This window comes from Armigeres subalbatus, chromosome 3 (genome assembly GCF_024139115.2).
Source record: "Armigeres subalbatus isolate Guangzhou_Male chromosome 3, GZ_Asu_2, whole genome shotgun sequence".
Classification (NCBI taxonomy): Eukaryota; Metazoa; Arthropoda; class Insecta; order Diptera; family Culicidae; genus Armigeres; species Armigeres subalbatus.
Window position 1 is genome coordinate 36238988 of NC_085141.1, and position 26871 is coordinate 36265858.

Consider the following 26871-nt stretch of genomic DNA (forward strand, 5'->3'; position numbering starts at 1 on the left):
AATTTTTCGAAATACCGCATATGCTTAGTTTTGCGATTCGGCATATCGGATTCCGGACCGTTGCACACTGTTTCCGTTCAGGTGAAAACGCTACGAACAATTTTGGATCTCGGAAATGTATGGCTTGTAGGGTTTGCCCGTTTTTATCAGCATGGCTACTCCAAAGTGTACTACGAAAATCACTTTCACAGATATTAATAGTGAGATTCCAAATACATTTGTTTTTCATTTGCAGCACAAACTATATGTTTAGCGAAGCCGAGAAAATTTGTCGGAAATTTCATAGACTAAATTGCGTATCGAGCCCGGCCACTTTCAACATGGTCTACTATGCATCGACAGGTCATTCCTCGGCTTTGAGACAGAAGGTCGAAAGACAAAAGGTCGAAGGACAAAAGTTTGACGGACAAAATGTAGAAGAGACAATAGGTCGAAGGGACAAAAGGTCGACGGAACAAAAGGTCGAATGCAAAAAATATTTCGAGAAAAGAGGAAAATTCTAATTTTGCAGAGCAAAGAAGAAGAAGAAGCAGACTGAGTGTCGGAAACTTCAAAATGGCATGCACTGTACGAAAGGTGTTGATATTTCTTGATATCAGGAATATTCGAGAAATCTAAAATGTTTCAAAATCACATAAATATATGACTAAATGCCTTCAAAGTATCATAAAACTTGTTTAAAAAATATAGCGGCATGTAACACTCGTTTAAAGTTGCATATTCCCGCTGATTTTAAAAATCAACATTCACACCGAAAAAATAAACAAATTTTTTTTACCGTGCAATAAGTGATTTGTCGTTTGCGGAACAGCTTTCTGACAGTCGACCGTCGGACCCCGGTTCGAATTTTTCAATCTTCTCGCAATATAAAAATCTATAATTCTGAACACGAAAGAGACAAAACCAGAGCAGACAAAAAAAACCAATAATATCAAATCTTGTAAAATGTGATATGGACATGATTGATATAAAAGGTAAAAGATCAGACGACAATACCAATATTTTGCACTAAAATATCATGAGAAGGTCAAGTTATACTATTTGTAAGAAGTAACCAATATTCTTAGCTCTTTATCAATCAAGTCCATTTCATATTTTGTTATTCTGCCAAGGAATATACGAAAATAAGTTTGGAAACATGCTTCCAAAGCAAAATCTAGCTTACAACATTTCCCAGAGATTTCACCGGCAGTGCTTTACCCACCAGGCGAGTATTGTAGGTTTTTTATCAGTTTTTGAGACGGTGAAGCTGAATTATTAGTACTCGTCAAATTGTGCACTTGTAACCAGGGTTCGTAATGCTCACTCAATCTCAGGAGCACATGATTTTTCCTCACGAAAGTTTTAGGGGAGAAATCGCCAAATCGCTACAGAAATGATAACAATTTTTCGCTCACTTCGATTGCCGCTAAACGTTGGTTTGCTCTTTTTCTTTCATATTCGAGTCGTTTCGTGGCATCATCAATGCAAATGGTAGTAGCTTATGTGGAACAAATAACTTAACGCTTTCATACAGATAGCGTGGTGGTGTGGCTAAAGTAAGCGCATCCCCACAGCTATTATTGTTACTATTCTGGGTTCGAATCCCGGCGTGGCCATACAATTTTGAAATTGTTCTGCGATAATTCTCGCGAAAAGTGAGTGAGAGGTAACAGTAATGAAACGAAAAAGGATTTTTATCTAATAGGCAAGATTTTCGTTCATCTTCCAATGCTAATGCTATAGAAAAGATTGATGGGTGAAAGATGATCCTCAACATAAAAAACGAAACATAAACAACGAGCCTCTTGAAAAGAGGCTTCCGAGCCTCTTGAAAGGAGGCTTCCGAGCCTCTTGAAAGGAGGCTTCCGAGCCTCTTGAAAGGAGGCTTCCGAGCCTCTTGAAAGGAGGCTTCCGAGCCTCTTGAAAGAAGGCTTCCGAGCCTCTTGAAAGGAGGCTTCCGAGCCTCTTGAAAGGAGGCTTCCGAGCCTCTTGAAAGGAGGCTGCCGAGTCTCTTGAAAGCAGGCTTCCAAGCATCTTGAAGGGAGGCTTCTGAGCATCTTAAAAGGAGGCTTTCGAGCATCTTGAAGGGAGGCTTCTGAGCATCTTAAAAGGAGGCTTCCAAGCCTCTTGAAAGAAGAATTCTAAGCCTCTTGAAAGGAGGCTTCCGAGCCTTTTGAAAGCAGACTTCCGAGCCTCTGGAAAGGAGACTTTCGAACCTCTTGGAAGGAGGCTTCCGAGCTTCTTGAAAGGAAGCCTGAGCCTCTTGAAAGGAGGCTCTGAGCCTCTTGAAAGGAGGCTTCCGAGCCTCTTGAAAGGAGGCTTCTGAGCCTCTTGAAAGGAGGCCTGAGCCTCTTGAAAGGAGGCTCTGAGCCTCTTGAAAGGAGGCCTGAGCCTCTTGAAAGGAGGCTTCCTGAGCCTCTTGAAAGGAGGCTCTGAGCCTCATGAAAGGAGGCTTCAAAGTCCCCTGAAAGGAGGCTTCCGAGCCTCTTGAAAGGAGGCTTCTGAGCCTCTTGAAAGGACGCTTCCGAGCCTCTTGAAAAGGAGGCTTCTGAGCTTCTTGAAAGAAGGCTTCCGAACCTCTTAAAAGAAGGCTTCCGAGCCTCTTGAAAGGAGGCTTCTGAACCTCTTGAAAGGAGGCTTCCGAGCCTCTCGAAAGTAGGCTTCCGAGTCTCTTGAAAGTAGGCTTCCGAGCCTCTTCAAAGGAGGCTTCCAAGCCTCTTGCAAGGAGGCTCTGAGCCTCCTGAAAGGAGGCTTCCTGAGCCTCCTGAAAGGAGGCTCTGAGCCTCTTGAAAGGAGGCCTGAGCTCTTGAAAGGAGGCTTCTGAGCCTCTTGAAAGGAGGCTTCCTGAGCCTCTTGAAAAGAGGCTTCTGAGCCTCTTGAAAGGAGGCTCTGAGCCTCTTGAAAGGAGGCTTCCTGAGCCTCTTGAAAGGAGGCTCTGAGCCTCTTGAAAGGAGGCTTCCTGAGCCTCTTGAAAGGAGGCTTCTGAGCCTCTTGAAAGGAGGCTTCTGAGCCTCTTGAAAGGAGGCCTGAGCCTCTTGAAAGGAGGCTTCCGAGCCTCTTGAAAGGAGGCTTCTGAGCCTCTTGAAAGGAGGCTTCTGAGCCTCTTGAAAGGGGCTTCTGAGCCTCTTGAAAGGGGCTTCGAGCCTCTTGAAAGGAGGCTTCTGACCTTCGTGTAAGGAGGATTTTGAACCTCTTGAAAGGATGCTTCTGAGCCTCAAGAAAGAAGGCTTCGAGCCTCTTGAAAGGAGCTTTCTGAGCCTCTTGAAAGGAGGCTTCTGAGCCTCTTGAAAGGAGGCTTCTGAGCCTCTTGAAAGGAGGCTTCTGAGCCTCTTGAAAGGAGGCTTCTGAGCCTCTTGAAAGGAGGCTTCCGAGCCTCTTGAAAGGAGGCTTCCGAGCCTCTTGAAAGGAGGCTTCCGAGCCTCTTGAAAGGAGGCTTCCGAGCCTCTTGAAAGGAGGCTTCCGAGCCTCTTGAAAGGAGGCTTCCAAGCCTCTTGAAAGGAGCCCAAGCAGCACAAATTGTTTCACTACTGAACATTTAACTGTGTTGCAACTATTCGGAAAGAAACAATCTTTGCGAATGTGCCATCAAATATAACTCTCTTGCAATCTAAAAAGCGCAAGAGGTGGAGCCTACGGAAACATCCTTCTATTGCAGTAAAATTGCAATATTGTTGCAAAATACTACAGCGAAAAAAAATAAAATTAAAATATAAAACTGGATTCGATTCATGGATCTTGTGATTGATAGTCCTTCACTCTACCACAGCACCATTTAACACTTCGAAGGGAAGGCATGTTGACTCACCATAAAAACCATACGATTATGAAGTTTTGACACGGGTTTTCTGTTACTTGATTGCACCATCACAGGAAAAAAATGTAAGTTTTCAAAACGTTGAACGATGCTAAATTAAACATGAAGGAAGACGCATTCAGCTTATCCGCAACTTAATTTAAATAAACAATTAAATTTTGAAAGACGCGTTAAAGTTACATGGTAAATATATGCAACTTAATGATTTTGTTTCATTTTTGCAACATGAAGTGCAGTATTCTTTGTTTGTTTGTTTCCAAATGTCAAACACGTACTGCATTGTAATTTTAATGAAACATTGAAACGTTTTTGACATCTTGATGCAACTTTTTCGTGCTTTGATGTTTTTCCAATGCCTTTAATGAAACTGAATAGAAACAAAGTGCTTTTAGGAAGATGTTGCGTGTGCTACTTGGGAGGCTTCCGAGCCTCTTGAAAGGAGGCTTCCGGGCCTCTTGAAAGGAGGCTATTGAAAAAAGGCTTCTGGGCCTCTTGAAAGGAGGCTTCCGAGCCTCTTGAAAGGAGGCTTCCGGGCCTCTTGCAAGAAGGCTTCCGAGCCTCTTGCAAGGAGGCTTCCGAGCCTCTTGAAAGGAGGCTTCCGAGCCTCTTGATAGGAGGCTTGCGAGCCTCTTGAAAGGAGGCTTCCGAGCCTCTTGAGAGGAGGCTTCCGAGCCTCTTGAAAGGAGTTCTCCGAAACCCTTGAAAGGAAGTTTCCGAGCTGCCTGGAAGAACATAGCAAATAGTTTTGAAATAGTCGGAGTCGGAAGCCCATTCTGCTCCGGATTGTACGGAACCGTTGTCTCGTGATGGATCTTAGCTCGACACAAGCACCGCCGTATCGCACAATTAACGTACTTCTTGCCGTTGTCCGTTCTGATCTGCTTGATTTGCTCTCCCGTTTGGTTCTCGACAAATGACTTGAAATCTTCAAATGCTTCCAAAACGTCCGCCTTCGATTTCAAAAAATATACAAACGCTTTCCCGCTCACATCATCGATGAATTTCAGGAAGTACCTGCTTCCTCCCAACGATACCAACCGCTACGATCTCCTTCGTGGGGCTAACGACTTTGCACGAGCTCTTGTCGAAAGTCACCTGGTATCCGCTCTGGAACATCTTGCCCACGTACAGCAGATTCAAGGCCAAATCTGGAACACACAGCACATTCTTCATGGTGATACCACACGACGAACCTCCGATAACTACTACGACGCCCTTCGAGATGACGTCAGCTTTCGCATTATTCGCTACGTTGATACTTGACGACACATTTTCAGCTTCTTCCAATAACTTCCTGTTTCGGTACAGATTCGTTGTTGCACCAGAATCGAAGACCCAATCGGCATTGACCTCTGACGACTGTATTGCATTGAACGCCGCGTAAAATGCAGCGTGACCACTTTGTTTCCCACGGACTTCTCCTCGGGTTTCCGAGTTCAGTGCGTGATCTCTCATGTTTCGGACAGCAGAACGATCGCGTGGTCGGACGAATTATTGTGTTCTGCATTGCGCGGCCGGTAATAAAATTAATCAGTTCAGTGCGTGATCTCTCATGTTTCGGACAGCAGAACGATCGCGTGGTCGGACGAATTATTGTGTTCTGCATTGCGCGGCCGGTAATAAAATTAATCAGTTCAGTGCGTGATCTCTCATGTTTCGGACAGCAGAACGATCGCGTGGTCGGACGAATTATTGTGTTCTGCATTGCGCGGCCGGTAATAAAATTAATCAGTTCAGTGCGTGATCTCTCATGTTTCGGACAGCAGAACGATCGCGTGGTCGGACGAATTATTGTGTTCTGCATTGCGCGGCCGGTAATAAAATTATTCAGTTCAGTGCGTGATCTCTCATGTTTCGGACAGCAGAACGATCGCGTGGTCGGACGAATTATTGTGTTCTGCATTGCGCGGCCGGTAATAAAATTATTCAGTTCAGTGCGTGATCTCTCATGTTTCGGACAGCAGAACGATCGCGTGGTCGGACGAATTATTGTGTTCTGCATTGCGCGGCCGGTAATAAAATTAATCAGTTCAGTGCGTGATCTCTCTTGTTTCGGACAGCAGAACGATCGCGTGGTCGGACGAATTATTGTGTTCTGCATTGCGCGGCCGGTAATAAAATTAATCAGTTCAGTGCGTGATCTCTCATGTTTCGGACAGCAGAACGATCGCGTGGTCGGACGAATTATTGTGTTCTGCATTGCGCGGCCGGTAATAAAATTATTCAGTTCAGTGCGTGATCTCTCATGTTTCGGACAGCAGAACGATCGCGTGGTCGGACGAATTATTGTGTTCTGCATTGCGCGGCCGGTAATAAAATTAATCAGTTCAGTGCGTGATCTCTCTTGTTTCGAAGAGGGCTTGGTAGTCATATGGCTACTGCTTCTGCCTCATACGCAGGAGGTCGTGGGTTCAATCCCAGGTCCGTTCCATTCTCCTACTTTGTATCTTTCTCTGTATTTCTCATGTTCTAGCAATCGCTAGAACTGGAAATGGACTTCCATACCGTTTCCATTACTATTCCTATACCTTCAACTTGAGTATTCTAACAGTAATCTGCTAGAATTGGAAATGAACTATGCAGCTCGTTTCCTACATCCAATTAGAAATTCCATCAGTTACCTTCTCCTATCTATCACATTGGCAGCTCGTTAACCAAGACGGACCTCTGCCTCTCCAACCAAACCCAAAAATTCCAACAAATTCCGCATGAACTCGTGGCAAGTGCAGAGGTATAGTCGGCTTGCAGTGGGCGAGTGATTGCATCATCATTTCCTCCCCCTTCCCTACATTGACTTGCATTCTGACGTGGCAGGCGCCAGTATGACCTATCAAATGAGATCACCAGTACTTGCACATTGAAGATGTGTGCTAGTCCCAAGCAAACATCTGTTGGTTCCTTGTGCAAGAACAGCTGATCTGGTCATAATGGAGTAGCAACTACGAGCAGTCAATCAAGCTCAAGCAAGCTCAAGCTCAAGCTCACGGACTTCTCCTCGGGTTTCCTTCTTCTCACTAAATTTCCTCTGGCACTGGGATGCATAGTTTCCCGACTTCTTGCACTTCATCGCAGACTTTTCTCCAGATTTCTGCTCCAGTCTCGGATGACTGTAGAACGCACCATCACTTGGCTTGCAATTGTTGCCGACCTTCACATCCTGCAAGATTTTCGTCTTGATGATGTCCGCCGTAAGCTGCACTCCCGACTACTCCAATCCCAGTCGGCTTCCCGTCAGTATTCTCTACAGGCCAATCTTCCGTGTCGAGCCGCTATGCTCGTAGGAATCGCACAAATTGTCCCACGCCGTAGATATTGGGATCTACGTTTAGACATATCGTGGCCAAAGCTTGCTCGGAAATCTCATCGCTCAAATCTCGTCGTTCACCATTCTGCCGATCATTCACTGCGCACTACGTCCGTTCCTTGATCAGGATCATTATGGTCGCGAAAAACCACGAGCTGTAATTCTCAAAACCGATTAACACAAGCCGCGCCGGCAACGATTCCGAGCTGCTCGGCAAGCGACCTCCGATGGCGGCTTGATTCCTGATACCATTTCGGACTTGGTTTTCTTGATCCCCGCAACCATCTTGAGATCCGTTTCCTCCTTCTCCGGTCATTTTCTTTAAACTTTTCTTCGGGTTTGAATTTTTTTACCTCGCCAAACAGAACTGTTTCCTTAGCAACTGCTTGGAGCCCATAACCTAATGGACAATTAAATTATAACAAGTCTGTTTGGTTCGATATGTACAAGCTAAAAACTGATATATTTAATGTCATATGTGTTAGTGGCATACTATGATAAAAAACCCTGATTAATCCACCTAGCGGTGATGATGCCTTTCTCGCTCGTTCAAAAGGTTTGACGAACATATTAGAAAAGTCTAATATATTTAACACTAAATAGGGCTTATTTTTCACATTTGTTTATGACAGCCCTTACTTTGTACCGTTAAATGCACAAAAACGATCCATAAATAACATCTGAATGTTCAATAAAACGCTACTTTAAATCCAAAAAATAGCTCAGGCTTATCCATAAAGAATAATTTTAAGATCCATAACTAAGCTAAAAAAATATATCAAATAATAATTGGAAAATAAGTATGTACCTTCAAACATGATCAAGAAAAACAATATCATTCCTTGCTATTTTTCCATGAACGTATGACAAATGATCCATAAATGTTTGCAAAATTATCCATAGAAAACTACATTTAATAAAAAATACAATTTTGCTAATTTTTATCGTGATTATGATCCATAACTTCGGAAATATGATCCATAATTTTGTTCAATTGACAAACTTTCGAGTGTTTCCTGTTTTGAAGTCAGAATCCAGCTTAGGCTTCTGGCACCTTCTGGAATAGTATGATTCTTCATCATATAGATAGGAATTCATTTTTGCTGATGAGCAGTTCCGTTTTTGTGATTGAATTTAATCACTTTTTAACTAAGATTTACGAATTTGATCCGACTTAATAAAATCTGAAGAGAATTCTACTAGGGTTGCTTTTCTTCATATGGAGAGCATTTCGGAGTGATTAACTGGAGGTTTGATTAAAATTGATTACTTTTAATTTGCCTTTGTGTATATTATACTGAACTGTTCTAAAATTATTTATCAGATCACTCTGTACAGGTAAACTATCCCTGTACAAAATCTGATAGATTACTCGTAACAGAGCTGGTGTTACCTAAATCAGCATACTTGGGCCTATAATGTGTAATACTTTATATCATACTGATTGCATACCTGATATTATTCTATCATGGAATCAAAAATTGTTGTTTGCGTTAGTGTAATTCGTTATGGATTATAGCAAGGATGTTTTCGATCATTTAGTAATATAGGTTCGATAATTTAGTAGTTTGTCAATAACTCATTCCAGAGGTTAAATGTCGAAAAATATTCGCATCAGAAGTCCACCATAAACACGTTTTAAAATTTAAATAAAATGGTATGGTATGAGTCATCGACAAACTAAATGATCAAACTTAGATTACTACATGATCCAAAACATGCTTGGATTGTAGAAAAGTTTGGATACATTTTCCATTGACTTGCCAAAAAGAAAAATTTTCTCCGAAACTCAGCTTCTCCCACATAATCCGAGTGCTATTTTAAATCTTCACACAGATATGTTGTCGCTATGAATGGGGTTCCAATTATTTGGTCTAATGAAGTCCAAGATTTAGGACTTATGTATAGCGTGAATTAATTAACTATCAAAAACACAGAAGGTATGCAAGCGAATAGGTACAAATATAGTAAGTTCATATTTATAGAAAATCAAAACCATTTACTAAAATAAATTGTTTTATTTACAAACTAATTGTTAGGCCAGCCATGTTTTACATATACTGTGCCAATATGGATTATTTGCTGCGACGCCAAAAAGAGTACATTACAGTGGAATCAAATCAAATGTTGAAATTGATTCTGAAGTTGCTTCCCTGCACACCAAAACATTATGAATATTAGGTGACATATCTGAATGAATTGACACAATAGCACATGACGTAAACTCAATCGTATATGTTTTTCAACGTCAGATGATTTAAATATGCCACGGAACCTAAACACAGTACCCGGTGCGTTGCTGCACGAATGGACAAGCTCCCGATGATCAGTGCAAATTGCGTATAACGTGTTATACTTCGATCACCACTCTTTCAAGGAGTAAAGATAGCTGAGAGGTAAAGTTCTAGGCTCTCACTCAGAGAGTCTGCGTTCGACGCTCGTTCAGACCTATCTTTTTTTCAAAAACATATTTTCTAGTAATACCAATGAACTTTAAACAATTTTTATTTTCTATAACTCAATACCAAATTTTTAAAACGACTTCTCTGCGTTTGTAAACAAAGATTAAAACATCGATTCGTCAAATCTGAGAGGCGAGAGCACTCCCACGCAATCCTACACCACCAACAGGTAGCCGAAGTATTTACCTATATGTTAGACTTTTTATCTACACACAACACAAGGATGTAATCGATCATCTAGTAATCTGCGTTAGATCATTTAGTAGTTTGTCTATAACTCATTCCAGAGGCTGAATTCCAAAATGTGTTGTATGGTGGACTTCTAGTGCGAAGGTTTTTCTATATATCTGCCTAATAGATCGATGTTTAAATTCCACCATTGAAGGAGTTACAGTGCTAGTTGCAGTAACTTATACTAAATGATAACAAAATTCCAATCATTCAGTATACGCTCTATAGCTCTATTACCTGTAAAATTCAAACATCGAACTTTTAGGCAGAGTTGTAGATAAACCTTTGAATTAGAAGTCCACCATGCTACACATTTTGAAATTTAGCCTCTGGAATGTGTTATTGACAAACTACTAAATGATCGAACGCAGATTACTAAATGATCGAAAACATCCTTGTAAGTAGATATGTAGTCTACATAAGTATTTCAATCAAAATAATCAGACTTTCATGTTGCCAATCTAAAAGAAAATTAAATTTCGAACCCAAAAAATCAAACTATTTTCGGCTAAAATGTGTTTTAACGTTTTAATAATCATTTTAAAATTGACGCCCTATATCCCTTTCCGGGTGAAATAAAAAAGCATTATCCAGCCCTCATTTTGTTTCCTTATACTGACAAATAATAACTAATAAAAAATAATGTTGTTATCATTTAGTATAAGTTATTACAAACAAGTGCTTTATCTCTGTTATTAGTTAAATTAAAACAACAAGCTGTAGGGCAAACCTGTCAAAAATATTCGCATCAGAAGTCCACCATAAAACGTTTTGAAATTTAACCTCCGGAATGAGTCATCGACAAACTAAATGATCGAACTTAGATTACTACATGATCCAAAACATCCTTGGATTGTAGAAAAGTTTGGATACATTTTCATTGACATGCAAGAATGGAAAATTTTCTCCGAATCCTTCCGAAACTCAGCTTCTCCCACATAATCCGAGTGCTATTTGAAATCTGCAAACAGATATGTTGTCACTATCCAATTAATTGGTCTAGCGAGTCCAAGATTTAGGACTATAGCATGAATTAATTAACTATCAAAAACCACACAGAAGGTATGCAAACGAAAAGGTAGGATTAATAGTAAATTAATATTTATAGAAAATCAAAACCATTTACTAAAATAAATAGTTTTATTTACAAACTAATTGTTAGACCAGCCATGTTTTACATATACTGTGCCAATATGGATTATTTGCTACAACGCAAGGAAGAATGCGTTACAGTGGATTCAATAATATTGAAATTGAAGCTACTTCCCTGCACACCAAAACACTATGAATATTAGGTGACTTATCTAAATGAATTGACACAAAAGCACATGACGTAGACTCAATCGTATATGTTTTTCAACGTCAGATGATTTAAATATGCCACGGAACCTAAACACAGCACCCGGTGCATTGCCGCACGAATGGACAAGCTCCCGATGATCAGTGCAAATTGCGTATAACCTGTTATACTTCGATCACCACTCTTTCAAGGAGTAAAGACAGCTGAGGGGTAAAGTTCTAGGCTCTCACTCAGAGAGTCTGCGTTCGACGCTCGTTAGACTCTAATTTTTTTTTCAAAAACATATTTTCTAGTATAATACCAATGAACTTTAAATAATTTTTATTTTCTATAACTCAATAGGGTAAATCACTACTTGGGCCTATGGACCCCATTCCCGGCTCACTGCACAAAAAACTAATTATTTATACTGTTTGGTAGCCGTAGGTTTATGATTGATATTTTTTAAAATGTCTCCTATTTATCGCGCACAATATTCAATATTTTTCAACCATTTATTTCACTCCTAATCGATCCAATTATAGAAATTAAAAATGTAGATTTCAGATAGTTGCTCTTCGTTGCAACACCACTGAGCCGGAGTGATTCTTTCCTCTTTTACAAAACGGTATCATCAAATAAACACCTACCTGAAAATCTTCACAGTGCTCGATACAACCATTGCTTCAGGCTGTTTATCACCACACAAAATTGCTAATATCGCGCACTTCAATCTTTTCTAATTGTTCGTATCACTAGATTTTATAAAAACATATAAGAAAACATTTAAAAATGTATCCTCAAACCTAACAAAAAATCATCTCGGCCCAAGAATTTCTAGCCGTACAGTGCTGCCAAAAGGCCAGGAGTCTTTTTCTAGTATGAAGATAATCCTTCGTCGTTAATAGGAAAACTGTCTAAAACGTTGACGCTTTTATGTTATTTATAATTATCTAAATTTCAAAGACTAAAAGCAATATTTTTTCAAGTATTTGGAAGGAATTTGGATGAGTGCATATATCTTCTCAACCAATTAAAAATTATTAAGAATAATACCATCTGGCATCACGGTATCGTGGAACGTGCATATTTTTGTTTACGTCTCATTTTCTATAGTCCCGAGAGAGATTGAGAGTAAGATGTTGAGAGATTGAGTAAAATATTGCATATGCCGAAGAGATTTGGGGTATGCCAGATAAGCAATCGCCTAAGACTGAAATGAGTGCTGCACCATGTTAATTTAAATCAAATAAAAGCTTTTTCGAGCGGTTTTTAGCAAGAATAACTATTTTTTAAGCAGAGGTGAACCCCATCGCAATATTACATGGCCCACAAAATTCAGGAAAAGTAGCTCCTAGTCATAAATATCAGTTAAATAATGCAGTCGTGCGCATGTTAGGCCGGGAATGGGGTAAGAAACCCTACCAAATTTTTAAAACGACTTCTCTGCGTTTGTAAACAAAGATTAAAATATCGATTCGTCAAATCTGAGAGGCGAGAGCACTCCCACGCAATCCAACACCACCACCAGATAGCCGAAGTCTTCACCTATATGTCGAAATAATTAGACTTTCGTGTTGCCAATCTAAAATTAAATTAAATTTTGAACCCGAAAAATCCAACTATTTTGGGCTAAAATGTGTTTTAACGTTTTAACAATCATTTTAAAATTTACGCCCTATATCCCTTGCATGGTGAAATAAAAAGGCATCATCCGGCCCCCATTTTGTTTACCCGCTTTCGTCAGGGCCAATGCTTCTTTCTGCGATATTCATCCGACGGCAAGCGACTGAAGCGAATGCAGTGCCGTTCGCTCCCGCCGAAATGTGCTTGCAAAGCGTCCTCACGCACATCAGCTGCGCTCCCATACGCTGATTGAACGCCACAAAAAAGATGCCACGTGAGAAGTTCACTCGTATATAGGGTATGCGAGCGCATGATAGCAAAATAATAGAAAAAATGGGCCTGATTACGTTTAGTAAAGAGAAACGTTATCAATTATTGAACATATTTCTCTTCGTTAAAGGTTACCCAAATAAACACTTATAGGGCGATCATGGCCTCAGTGGAGACAATGGGTTCTTAATAATATTGTTCATCATTGCATTACTTAACGTTTGCTTTACTTGAAGCGACACGTTGTAATTATGCCATTATGAACACTAATTGAAAACAATAATTTCCCAAACAAATTGGCTTTCCTACCTATATACTGCCGCCGCAAGCGTAACTGTTCCATATTTTCTTCCATGCAAAATCAATATTGGACGACTATGCTTGCGACGGCAGTATAGTGGAGCTCGTTTTACCTCCAAGAAAATTAGATTGATTATCAAGACGAAATAAATCCAATTTCATTTTTAGCAAATTCAAAGTTTGTCTATTATTTAATGCATTAAAACTATCAATTTCTAATTATCAAATATATATTTTCTTTCATTGATTCAATAATACTTCCAATATTGGTACCGTTACCCTAGCAGAGTGAACTCTGTGGCTTTGAAAAGAAATGAACATATACCAATTTGATGAATACTGTACGACTTATATTTACTCATACCATGTGTGTCCCGATGGTTTTGTGGTATGGCAAGCGCTTTCCACCCCAGAGGTCAGTGGTTCGAATCTAGGTGAATTCAGCATAGAACATTTTGCTATTTTTTTATACGCAAAAACAGTTTTTTGGCCATAACTCCAGATTGCAATGAGCTATTGATCTAATTTTCAATAGCAAACAATGGGACTGAATTCCGCGTCGACTGCAACTTATTGCGAGCAAATCGGACAATGGGAAGATCAAAAAAGTGTGTCTACAAAATTTGTACACATACACACATACACACACACACACATACATACATACACACATACAGACATCACCTCGATTAGTCGAGCTGAGTCGATCGGTATATAAAAATCGGCCCTCCGGGCCTCCTATCAAAATTTTGTTTTTGGAGCAATATTATAGCCTTTACGTACACTTAGTGTACGAGAAAGGCAAAAAAATTCGATGGTTACTACGCCAACAGAATCCAAACCAAATCCATTGGATTGGATTTGGATTGGAATTGGATTAGATTTATATTGTATTTAGATTGGATTTGGATTGGATTTGCATTGGATTAAGATTGGTTTTGGATTGGATTTGGATTGGATTTGGATTAGATTTGAATTGAATTTGGATTGGATTTGAATTTGATATGAAATTAGTTTGATTATTCACTTGAATCCTACTTTAAAATCAGGTATAAAATAATGGTTATGTTAGTTGAAGAAATTCTGAGCAATTTTTCCAAATAAATATCTGTTAATCGGCTTTTGAACATTTTTCATATTCAAAAATAATTGTTTACAGCCTCAGTATCTTGTGGCGAACAACAACAGCATCTGTACTGCGTGCTTCCATAGGTCCGGAAACTTTTCTGCAGTAATATATGTTGAGTAGAACTCGATTAAATCTACTTTCCGAAACATTGAGAGTTTGTTTGTAGCTTTTTCTACCTCAACTGACCATGGCGTAGAAAAAATCTTCTAACTTAGCTCGTTCGCTTTAATTTCATAGAATCTGTCGTGAAATACTTCCCTCAGTGTCGCTATCATGCTAACATAGATTTTGGTGTTACTAATAAAGCAAGAGCCATGGACAAAAATGAGAAAAATCGCGATTTTTCAATTGAATTTCCCATAAGTCTCAAAAACTCTTACTTGTTGGAACAGTTCGTGAACCAAATTGTTTTTACCCTGAAGTTTGACGTCTTTTAAGTCAAACATACGTTTAAGGACTTTTTCTCTGCTCAACCAAAGCGCTTCGGTGAAACATGGCACATCATCGTACTGGGCCTCAATTTCGTTCAAAAATTCTTGGAATTCGCGGTGGTTAAGTCCATTTGCTCGTATGTCAGAGTGTCGACTCAAATTTGAGAATAACATTCCCTGACTTTCCAGACCATTCTCGAAAAATTACAGGAAATGTGTGTAAGATTTAATCCTTGAAGTCCATACGAGTTTCTTATTTACTGGAAGCCTAATCACTCCTAGAAGCAGTACATTAAGGATTTGTAGAAAATCGTTGCTAATTCTGATCGTTCACAAAGTTTCAAGAATGTGCGCTGAACTCCTGAAAGGTTATCATAATTGCAAATTGTATGCATCGGCTCCTACTCAAAAGTGTCGGAGTGTTTAGGTTTAAGACAATGATGAGAAACAGTAATGGTTTAATAATTGATTTTTTTTTTCTATTTTTAAGGCTCATCAATTCGCTCACTTATTCAAGGTCAACTTTTGAACCGCCTATGGCCTATGAAAATTTGAAGCAATCGATTGAGTCAATAGAAAAAGATACATTTCGTATCGGAAATGGTCAATCAAAAAATACGCATTTCAATTTTATGGTCCAGTTCATTACCCATTACGCATTTCTAAGGAATAATGCTCAGTCACAAGTATCAGTCGCTGTTGCTGCGGAGCAGTCTATCAAAACATAAACAACGTTGTTCGATTCTATCCTCAGTATGCAGTTGCCATGTCTGGTTTATTTGCACTCCTCCGGGCCCAAGGGAAAGCCGAACTCAAGTTTATAAGTTCTCGTATATTTTCATCCCCGAACCTAAAACAAAATCGTTGTTTAACTTTAACCCCCTCTACTTGTTTGTCCCTCGTTTGGTTGGAAAATCGTTTGGTTGTGCAGAAAAATTGAACAAACTCAAAATCGCCAAAATTAAACATCCATAAGAAATGAACAAAAATAAAAATGCGATAACAGCTACGCAAATGAAAACGCAATCCGATGAACACACAGAATCGTCATCTGCTGCAAGCTCAAGCAATCGGTTGTACAACGAGCGTCGCACTAAAGACGACTTTGGTAAAGCACCGCGCCCCCATTGGAATCTTTTCAACTGAAACAGTCGTTCGTTGTGGTTTGTGCTTTGTCTACGGTTATGCCCATGTAGATGCATAAGGAGATGAACTGGAGGGCGCGTGGGTTGATGTGTGAAGATCACCTCCGACCGTAGAAGAGACGAGGAAGAAGGTGCTTCTCGGTGAGTGAATTTAATAGACTGATAAATGAGGCAGGCTTTCACCTTTCCGGAAGCTGCTTCAATTTAGTTCCATCATTGTTAGCAGAGGAATGCTTTGTTCGAGCATCAAGGCAAATCATAAGATTATCATGAGGCTTATAGTATGCAATGTGTTGGAACAAATAAATGAACGGAGGTAAGGTTTTTCTAAGAGTTACGAACGTAAATGGATAAGAGGTGCCAAGGTATGATGATTGTTGGGAAAGTGATAAATTTGCATACATAAACGCACTTCTATGTGGGGGACTTACCAAGCGAATCGGTGGTGAAACCGGGGCAACTTTCGAGCGACTGTTGCAGGATAAAGGTGAACACGAGATGAATTAAAGCTAAGATGAAAATTAGTCCTAATAGTAGCCACACAATGTGCACCGTATTGCTCTGGTTCATGCGGAGGAAGTAACGCTGATACAGCATCTCCACCTGGAAGAAAAAAAGTAAAATAAAATATTGAATTAAATCAACACCAGGGGAATTATAAATGTAGTGGGACGAATATAAGCTATTATATCAATGAGAACTCGGAGATAGCGAGTTCGATTCTTGGTCCTGCTTAGGGTGTTTTCAGTAGGAAGTGAAGTTCTTGCCCTTGACATTTATCTACTTCCAAGTACTTTTCTTCTATTCTTCATTGAAATTACATGTGCCACTGGAACTTCCGGAGGTATTCCTGGAGGAACTTCCAGAGGAATTCCTGGAGGAACTTCCGGAGGAATTCCTGGAGGAACTTCCGGAGGAATTCCTGGAGGAACTACCGGAGGAATTCCTGGAGGAACTTCCGGAGGAATTTCTGGAGGAACTTCCGGAGGAATTCCTGGAGGAACTTCCGGAGGAATTCCTGGAGGAACTTCCGGAGGAATTCCTGGAGGAACTTCCGGAGGAATTTCTGGAGGAACTTCCGGAGGAATTTCTGGAGGAACTTCCGGAGGAATTTCTGGAGGAACTTCCGGAGGAATTCCTGGAGGAACTACCGGAGGAATTCCTGGAGGAACTACCGGAGGAATTCCTGGAGGAACTTCCGGAGGAATTTCTGGAGGAACTTCCGGAGGAATTTCTGGAGGAACTTCCGAAGGAATTTCTGGAGGAACTTCCGGAGGAATTTCTAGAGGAACTTCCGGAGGAATTTCTGGAGGAACTTCCGGAAGAATTTCTGGAGGAACTTCCGGAGGAATTTCTGGAGGAACTTCCGGAGGAATTTCTGGAGGAACTTCCGGAGGAATTTCTGGAGGAACTTCCGGAGGAATTCCTGGAGGAACTTCCGAAGGAATTCCTGGAGGAACTTCCGGAGGAATTCCTGGAGGAACTTCCGGAGGAATTCCTGGAGGAACTTCCGGAGGAACTTCCTGAGGAATTCCTGGAGGAACTTCCGGAGGAATTCCTGGAGGAACTTCCGGAGGAATTTCTGGAGGAACTTCCGGAGGAATTCCTGGAGGAACTTCCGGAGGAATTCCTGGAGGAACTTCCGGAGGAATTCCTGGAGGAATTCCTGGAGGAACTTCCGGAGGAATTTCTGGAGGAACTTCCGGAGGAATTTCTGGAGGAACTTCCGGAGGAATTTCTGGAGGAACTTCCGGAGGAATTCCTGGAGGAACTACCGGAGGAATTCCTGGAGGAACTACCGGAGGAATTCCTGGAGGAACTTCCGGAGGAATTTCTGGAGGAACTTCCGGAGGAATTTCTGGAGGAACTTCCGGAGGAATTTCTGGAGGAACTTCCGGAGGAATTTCTAGAGGAACTTCCGGAGGAATTTCTGGAGGAACTTCCGGAAGATTTTCTGGAGGAACTTCCGGAGGAATTTCTGGAGGAACTTCCGGAGGAATTTCTGGAGGAACTTCCGGAGGAATTTCTGGAGGAACTTCCGGAGGAATTTCTGGAGGAACTTCCGGAGGAATTCCTGGAGGAACTTCCGGAGGAATTCCTGGAGGAACTTCCGGAGGAATTCCTGGAGGAACTTCCGGAGGAATTCCTGGAGGAACTTCCGGAGGAATTCCTGGAGGAACTTCCTGAGGAATTCCTGGAGGAACTTCCGGAGGAATTCCTGGAGGAACTTCCGAGGAATTTCTGGAGGATCTTCCGGAGGAACTTCCGGAGGAATTCCTGGAGGAACTTCCGGAGGAATTCCTGGAGGAACTTCCGGAGGAATTCCTGGAGGAACTTCCGGAGGAATTCCTGGAGGAACTTCCGGAGGAATTCCTGGAGGAACTTCCGGAGGAATTCCTGGAGGAACTTCCGGAGGAATTCCTGGAGAAACTTCCGGAGGAATTCCTGGAGGAACTTCCGGAGGAATTCCTGGAGGAACTTCCGGAGGAATTCCTGGAGGAACTTCCGGAGGAATTCCTGGAAAAACTTCCAGAGTAATTTCTGGAGGAACTTCCGGAAGAATTCCGGGATAAGCTTCTGGAGGAATTCCTGGAGGAACTTCCGGAGGAATTACTAGGGCAACTTCCGGAGGTATTCCTGGAGGAACTTCCATGGGTATTCCTGGAGAAACTTCCGGAGGAATTCCTGGAGGAACTTCCGGAAGAATTCCTGGAGGAACTTCCGAGGAATTGGAGGAACTTCCGGAGGAATTCCTTGAGGAATTTCCGGAGGAATTCCTTGAGCAACTTCCGGAGGAATTCCTGGAGGATCTTCCGGAGAAATTCCTGGAGAACTTCCGGAGGAATGCCTGGAGGAACTACCGGAGGAATTCCCGGAGGAACTACCGAAAGACTTCCGGAGGAACTTCCGGAGGAATTCCTGGAGGAACTTCCGGAAAAATTCCTGACGGAACTTACGGAGGAATTCCTGACGGAACTTCCGGAGGAATTCCTGGAGGAACTTCCGGAGGAATTCCTGGAGAAACTTCCGGAGGAATTCCTGGAGGAACTTCCGGAGGAATTCCTGGAGGAACTTCCGGAGGAATTCCTGGAGGAACTTCCGGAGGAATTCCTGGAGGAACTTCCGGAGGAATTCCTGACGGAACTTCCGAGGAATTCCTGGAGGAACTTCCGGAGGAATTCCTGGAGGAACTTCCGAGGAATTCCTGGAGGAACTTCCGGAGGAATTCCTGGAGGAACTTCCGGAGGAATTCCTGGAGGAACTTCCGGAGGAATTCCTGGAGGAACTTCCGGAGGAATTCCTGGAGGAACTTCCGGAGGAATTCCTGGAGGTACTTCCGGAGGAATTCCTGGAGGAACTTCCGGAGGAATTCCTGGAGGAACTTCCGGAGGAATTCCTGGAGGAACTTCCGGAGGAATTCCTGGAGGAACCTTCGGAGGAATTCCTGGAGGAACTTCCGGAGGAATTCCTGGAGGAACTTCCGGAGGAATTCCTGGAGGAACTTCCGGAGGAATTCCTGGAGGAACTTCCGGAGGAATTCCTGGAGGAACTTCCAGAGGAATTCCTGGAGGAACTTCCGGAGGAATTCCTGGAGGAACTTCCGGAGGAATTCCTGGAGGAACTTCCGGAGGAATTCCTGGAGGAACTTCCGGAGGAATTCCTGGAGGAACTTCCGGAGGAATTCCTGGAGGAACTTCCGGAGGAATTCCTGGAGGAACTTCCGGAGGAATTCCTGGAGGAACTTCCGGAGGAATTCCTGGAGGAACTTCCGGAGGAATTCCTGGAGGAACTTCCAGAGGAATTCCTGGAGGAATTTCCGGAGGAATTCCTGGAGGAATTTCCGGAGGAATTCCTGGAGGAACTTCCGGAGGAATTCCTGGAGGAACTTCCGGAGGAATTCCTGGAGGAACTTCCGGAGGAATTCCTGGAGGAACTTCCGGAGGAATTCCTGGAGGAACTTCCGGAGGAATTCCTGGAGGAACTTCCGGAGGAATTCCTGGAGGAACTTCCGGAGGAATTCCTGGAGGAACTTCCGGAGGAATTCCTGGAGGAACTTCCGGAGGAATTCCTGGAGGAACGTCCGGAGGAATTCCTGGGGGAACTTCCGGGGGAATTCCTGGAGGAACTTCCGGAGGAATTCCTGGAGGAACTTCCGGAGGAATTCCTGGAGGAACTTCCGGAGGCATTCCTGGAGGAACTTCCGGAGGAATTCCTGGAGGAACTTCCGGAGGAATTCCTGGAGGAACTTCCGGAGGAATTCCTGGAGGAACTTCCGGAGGAATTCCTGGAGGAACTTCCGGAGGAATTCCTGGAGGAACTTCCGAAGGAATTCCTGGAGGAACTTCCGGAGGAATTCCTGGAGGAACTTCCGGAGGAATTCCTGGAGGAACTTCCGGAGGAATTCCTGGAGGAACTTCCGGAGGAATTCCTGGAGGAACTTCCGGAGGAATTCCTGGAGGAACTTCCGAGGAACTCCTTGAGGAACTTCAGGAGGAATTCGTGGAAGAACTTAAGAAGGAATTCGTGGAGGAACTTCCAGAGGAATTCCTGGAGGAATTTCCGGAGGAATTCCTGGAGGAATTTCCGGAGAAATTCCTGGAGGAATTTCCGGAGGAATTCCTGGAGGAATTTCCGGAGGAATTTCTGGAGGAATTTCCGGAGGAATTCCTGGAGGAACTTCCGGAGGAATTCCTGGAGGAACTTCCGGAGGAATTCCTGGAGGAACTTCCGGAGGAATTCCTGGAGGAACTTCCGGAGGAATTCCTGGAGGAACTTCCGGAGGAATTCCTTGAGGAACTTCCGCAGGAATTCCTGGAGCAAATTCCGGAGAAAATGTTGGAGGAACTTCCGGAGGAATTGCTGAAGGAACTTCCGAAAGTATTGCTGGAGAAATTGTTGGATTCTTGGAGAAACTCCCGGAGGAATTCCCAGAAAAACTTTCGGAGGAACTCATGGATGAACTTTCGGAGGAATTCCTGGAAGAACTTACAAGGGAATTCAAAGCTTCCAAAGAAATCCGCAGATTTTTTATGCACATAATAGGCTCACGCCGCCGCGTTTGAAGATATACTTGGGCATTTGAGGGTTAACTTGAAATGCGAATAGGCCTTGCAGCTACGGTAAGATACTTCTGCCTTTGTTATGGTAAATTATTCTGTGCTCCAAATTATTTTTTTTCTGAATTTTCTTCACAATATCTGCTGAATTTCCTGATCAATTTTATTCGAATTAACTGCGGAAATTCTCAATAATTTCCAGGGTAGATTCTTCTGAATTTTCAGTGGAACTCTTGTGAATGTCTTTTGATTTGCTAGGGGAAATATTTCTTGGTAAGCAAGCGCATATATTATTTTTCATTCTGGTATTCATGTACACCCGATTCTTTTTTAACACGGATTTTTTTCTACACGAATGACGGAACGCAGCTTTCGTGTAAAAAAAAGAATCGAGTGTACTACATTTGTACAATAAAAATATTCAAAATCAAAATGTCCCGGCACTACGTCCTTTGATAATGAACATAAATCTTACCCGACAATCATCCCAATTTCCTCCGGCTCAATTGCCGTCATTTGAAAATGGCTTTCTGTTTCTTCAGAAACCTCATCATTAAATCGTCCCATTTCAGCTTCTCTTTATGCACAAACAAACCAACAAACTGGGCCAACAGAATCAAATTGGCACGGAACCATTCATTCACTTTGTTTCCGGTCCGATTGAGCTACTTTCACAGCCCCCTACCCTCCGTCGAACAATTTTCCACCCACATACTTGATGGGTTGTGAGTCCATAAAATCCAATCTTCTCCTGTGTCATTCTTCGGGGAGAACGTTTTCTTGTTCGCCACATGAGCCCAACAACAGCAGCATAGCATCAACAACAACAACTGCAAGGATGACGAGAACTGAGACGCCGAAGACGAGAATATGATTTTGTTTGCGTTTGAAAGCAGAACAACTTGAGTAAATGTTGCACAACAATGACATCTTCATATCCTGCCCTGCTTTACAGCTCTGCCTCTAACCAACTGGTCTGATAGCTCATGCCGTCGCTTCAGCAGTAGTGAAATCGAATGAAGGGATCTGATGCTGTTCTTGCTTCTGGGAAAATTCCTTTCTCGGTGAAATGCATATGTTCTTACGTTCTGAGGAATGTGCAGCATATTTTTTCTTGCGACTCATATCACTTAGGATGCCTCGAGGGTCAATCATTGGCGTAGCAAGAGTTTTCAAATTATAAAAAAAATTTCCTGGTAAAATATAAAATAAAAGAACTATTCAATGGTGATTACACCTACCAAGAGGACAATGAATAAAATGTTCTGAACCCGAATGCCATCCCTTGCATACGGCACTGGCCAATGCTGACAGTTCCCAGACCGAGGCAACGAGTTCACAAATAGAATAAAGACGAAACGCACCTAATCTTGTCACCATCCCTTCGGAGCAATCTTGTCTGGCTGTTCACTCAGGATCGGAACCTCTGCACGAAGTAGCGTGACTTACTTTTACATTCTAAATAAGAACTCTCCGGAATGGATAGAAAATGAAGCTTATACGGGAACGAGAGATTTCATAACTTCAATTCAGATGCTGGGCTCCGTCGAGGGTGGAGGGGGTAAATATGATGAATACGAAATGAGGATGCCTGCAACGAAAGAAGTTGGAATAATCAACTAACCGGTGTTCACCGAAATTCGTCAACTCTTCTCATTCTGAGTGTCATTTCGGGGAGTATTGAAGTTCTTGTCGTATGAATCATAACTAAAATGTTACCGAGGATGTACGTCTAGGGATCATTCTTTTCCATACAGTAACAGAATTAAATAGGTAAGGTACGTGCCTTATCAAGCAACAGAGATTAAGCGTAGGTGGTGACATTTTTCTGAGGAAAATCTCTGCAAAGTAAATGTGATGAATGGAATGCTTTCCCTGGAAGGAACGGTATGGAATTCATTAGACTGTGCCTGGGTGGTGGGGTTTCCTTGCTCTTTAAGGATTCACCGGAGTTCAAAAGCACATACACACAAAGCAGCAGACTCCATATCCAGCACTAGATGTTGAGTATGGAATGTTGATTTGCTACGAGCGATAAAGAGCTGTTTTTGAGATTGACATCTTGAAAATCTTGAATGAATACTGAGAATTATTTGTGTTGAGCTTTTGAATATCAGAAACGTTTGTACCACGGTTCCTTGATGCCGCTCATGATAATTTTGATGATAGGATCCACATTTTCTTCTAAATTGTTGATCAATTGATATCCCATGATACACATGTTGTAAACAAAGTTACAAAGTTACAGTCATATGTAAGCTACTGCATCAATATCGGTATGAATGCTGCTAGGAATATGTTTTCTTTTTGTGCATTATGAATCATACGATAAAAATTATAGATAATCATCTCGTTAAAAATTTAACCAATTTAAATTTATATGGATCAAAATATACTTTTTAAGGATCATTCATTTATTGAGCTTTTTTATACGCTTATAGGAAAAAAGCAAGAATTTTATTGTTTTTCGTGGTCTGTCTTGCGGAACATATTTTTGCTATGATAGGCGAGTTTTTGGATTCTCAAATTACTCTTGATGGGCGCCCATGAAATATTTCATAGACTAATGGAAGCGATCAATGAAACAATAATCTGTTATAAACAAATCGTTTGTCATCGTCTATGGATCGTCTTTGCCTATTTAATGGAATTGAATTAGATTAGATCAGACTGGACTGACTTGACTGACTGGATCGACTGATTTGGACTGACTTGACTGGACTGACTGACTTGACTGGACCTGGACTGACCTGACTGGACTGACCTGGACTGGACCGACTGGACTTGGACTGACCTGACCGACCTGGACTGACTCTGACTGGACTTGGACCGACCTGGACTGACCTGGACTGGATCTGACCGACTGGACCGACCTGGACCTGACTGACCTGACCGATCTGACTGGACCTGGACTGACCTGGACTGGATCTGGACTGACCTGGACTGGACTGGACTGACCTGACTGACTGGACTGGACTGATTTGACTGGATCTGGACTGGATCTGGACTGACTCTGGACTGGATCTGACTGACCTGGACTGGATCTGGACTGGATCTGACTGACCTGGACTGACCTGGACTGACCTGGGACTGATCTGGACTGGATCTGGACCTGACTGATCGGACTGGATCTGACTGACTGGATCTGGACTGATCTGACTGACCTGGGACTGACCTGACTGACCTGGACTGGACCTGGACTGACTGACTGACTGGACTGGATCTGACTGGATCTGGACTGGATCTGGACTGACCTGGACTGGATCTGGACTGATCTGGACTGACCTGACTGACCTGACTGGACCTGGACTGGACTGATCTGGACTGGATCTGGACTGATCTGACCGACCTGGACTGATCTGACTGGATCTGACTGGACTGACTGGACTGACCTGGACCTGACCTGACTGACTGGACCTGACTGATCTGGACTGACCTGGACTGATCTGACTCGGATCTGGGACCGACCTGGACTGACCTGACTGACCTGGACTGGATCTGGACTGACCTGGACTGACTTGACTGGATCTGACTTGACCTGGACTGACTGACTGGATCTGACTGGATCTGGACTGACCTGGACTGACCTGGACTGACCTGACTGGACCTGACTGACCTGGACTGGATCTGGACTGACCTGGACTGGATCTGGACTGATCTGGACTGGATCTGACTGACTGGACCTGGACTGGATCTGGACTGACTGGACTGGATCTGGACTGGATCTGGACTTGACCTGGATCTGACTGACTGACTTGGACTGACCTGGACTGGATCTGGACTTGGACTGGACCTGGACTGGACTGACCGATCGGACTGGATCTGGACTGGATCTGACTGGATCTGGACTGACCTGGACTGGATCTGGACTGATCTGGACTGACCTGACTGACTGGACTGGATCTGGACTGACCTGGACTGACTGACTGGACTGACTGATCTGGACTGACCTGGATCTGGACTGACCTGACTGGACTGACTGGACTGACCTGACCTGACTGATCTGACTGGATCTGGACTGGATCTGACCTGGATCTGACTGGACTGGACTGACCTGGACTGGACCTGGACCTGGATCTGGACTGGATCTGGACTGACCTGACTGGACTGACTGACCTGGACTGGATCTGGACTGACCTGGACTGACCTGGACTGATCTGGACTGACCTGGACTGACCTGACTGACCTGGACTGGATCTGACTGGACTGACCGACTGGATCTGGACTGATCTGGACTGACCTGGACTGACCTGACCTGGACTGGATCTGGACTGGATCTGGACTGATCTGGACTGGATCTGGACTGGATCTTGACTGACTGACTGGATCTGGACTGGACCTGGACTGGATCTGGACTGACCTGACTGACCTGGACTGACCTGGACTGACCTGGACTGGATCTGGACTGACCTGGACTGGATCTGGACTGGACCTGACTGACCTGACTGATCTGGACTGGATCTGGACTGGACCTGGACTGGATCTGGACTGACTGGACTGACCTGGACTGGATCTGGACTGGATCTGACCGACCTGACTGGACTGGACTGATCTGGACTGGACCTGGACTGACTGGACTGGATCTGGACTGGACTGGACTGACCTGGACTGACCTGGACCTGGATCTGACCTGGATCTGGACCTGACTGGACCTGGACTGACTGATCTGGACTGGATCTGACTGACCTGACCTGACCTGGACTGGACCTTGACCGACTGGACTGGACTGACTGGACTGACCTGGACTGGATCTGGACTGACCTGACTGACCTGGACTGATCTGGACTGGATCTGGACTGACCTGGACTGACTGGACTGACCTGGATCGACCTGGACTGACTTGGACTGGATCTGGACTGGACTGACTGACCTGGACTGGACCTGGACTGATCTGGACTGATCTTGGACTGGACTGACCTGACCGACCTGACTGATCTGGACTGACCTGGACTGACCTGACTGATCTGGACTGACCTGGACTGGATCTGGACTGGATCTGGACTGGACCTGGACTGACCTGGACTGACCTGGACTGACTGGATCTGACGGACTGGACTGACCTGGACTGGATCTGGACCGACCTTGGACTGATCTGGACTGACTGACCTGATCTGGACTGGATCTGGACTGACCTGGACTGACCTGGACTGGATCTGGACTGGACCTGGACTGATCTGGACTGGATCTGGACTGGACCTGGACCGATCTGGACTGACCTGGACTGGATCGGACCGGACCTGGACTGACCCTGGACTGGATCTGACTGACTGACCTGGACCTGGACTGACCTGGACCGACTGGATCTGGACTGACTGGACTGATCTGGACTGACCTGGACTGGACTGGACTGGATCTGGACTGACCTGGACTGACCTGACTGGATCTGACTGGATCTGGACTGGATCTGGACTGACCTGGACCTGGACTGACCTGGACTGACCTGGACTGGATCTGGACTGGATCTGGACTGATCTGGACTGGATCTTGGACTGGATCTGGACTGGATCTGGACTGACTGGACTGGATCTGGACTGGATCTGGACTGGATCTGGACTGGATCTGGACTGACCTGGACTGGATCTGACTGGATCTGGACTGACTCGACTGACCTGACTGGACCTGACTGACCTGGACTGACCTGACTGGATCTGGACTGGATCTGGACTGGACCTGGACTGGATCTGGACTGATCTGGACTGGACCTGGACTGACCTGGACCTGACTGGACCTGATCTGACCGACCTGGACTGACCTGGACCTGACTGGACTGACTGACTGATCTGGACTGACCTGGACTGGACCTGGACTGGATCTGGACTGACCTGGACTGGACCTGGACTG

At 43.5% G+C, this 26871-nt stretch overlaps 1 protein-coding gene across 1 annotated transcript in view; it reads right to left on the reverse strand.

Annotated features, from left to right (window-relative positions):
• Nucleotides 1-26871, reverse strand: part of LOC134224604 (adenylate cyclase type 6) — an 804830-nt gene that overhangs the window by 176723 nt on the left and 601236 nt on the right. Inside the window, exon 7 of the mRNA XM_062704018.1 lies at nt 16405-16576. Coding sequence (XP_062560002.1) covers nt 16405-16576 — 172 coding nt within the window. The remainder of the gene's footprint in view (nt 1-16404; nt 16577-26871) is intronic.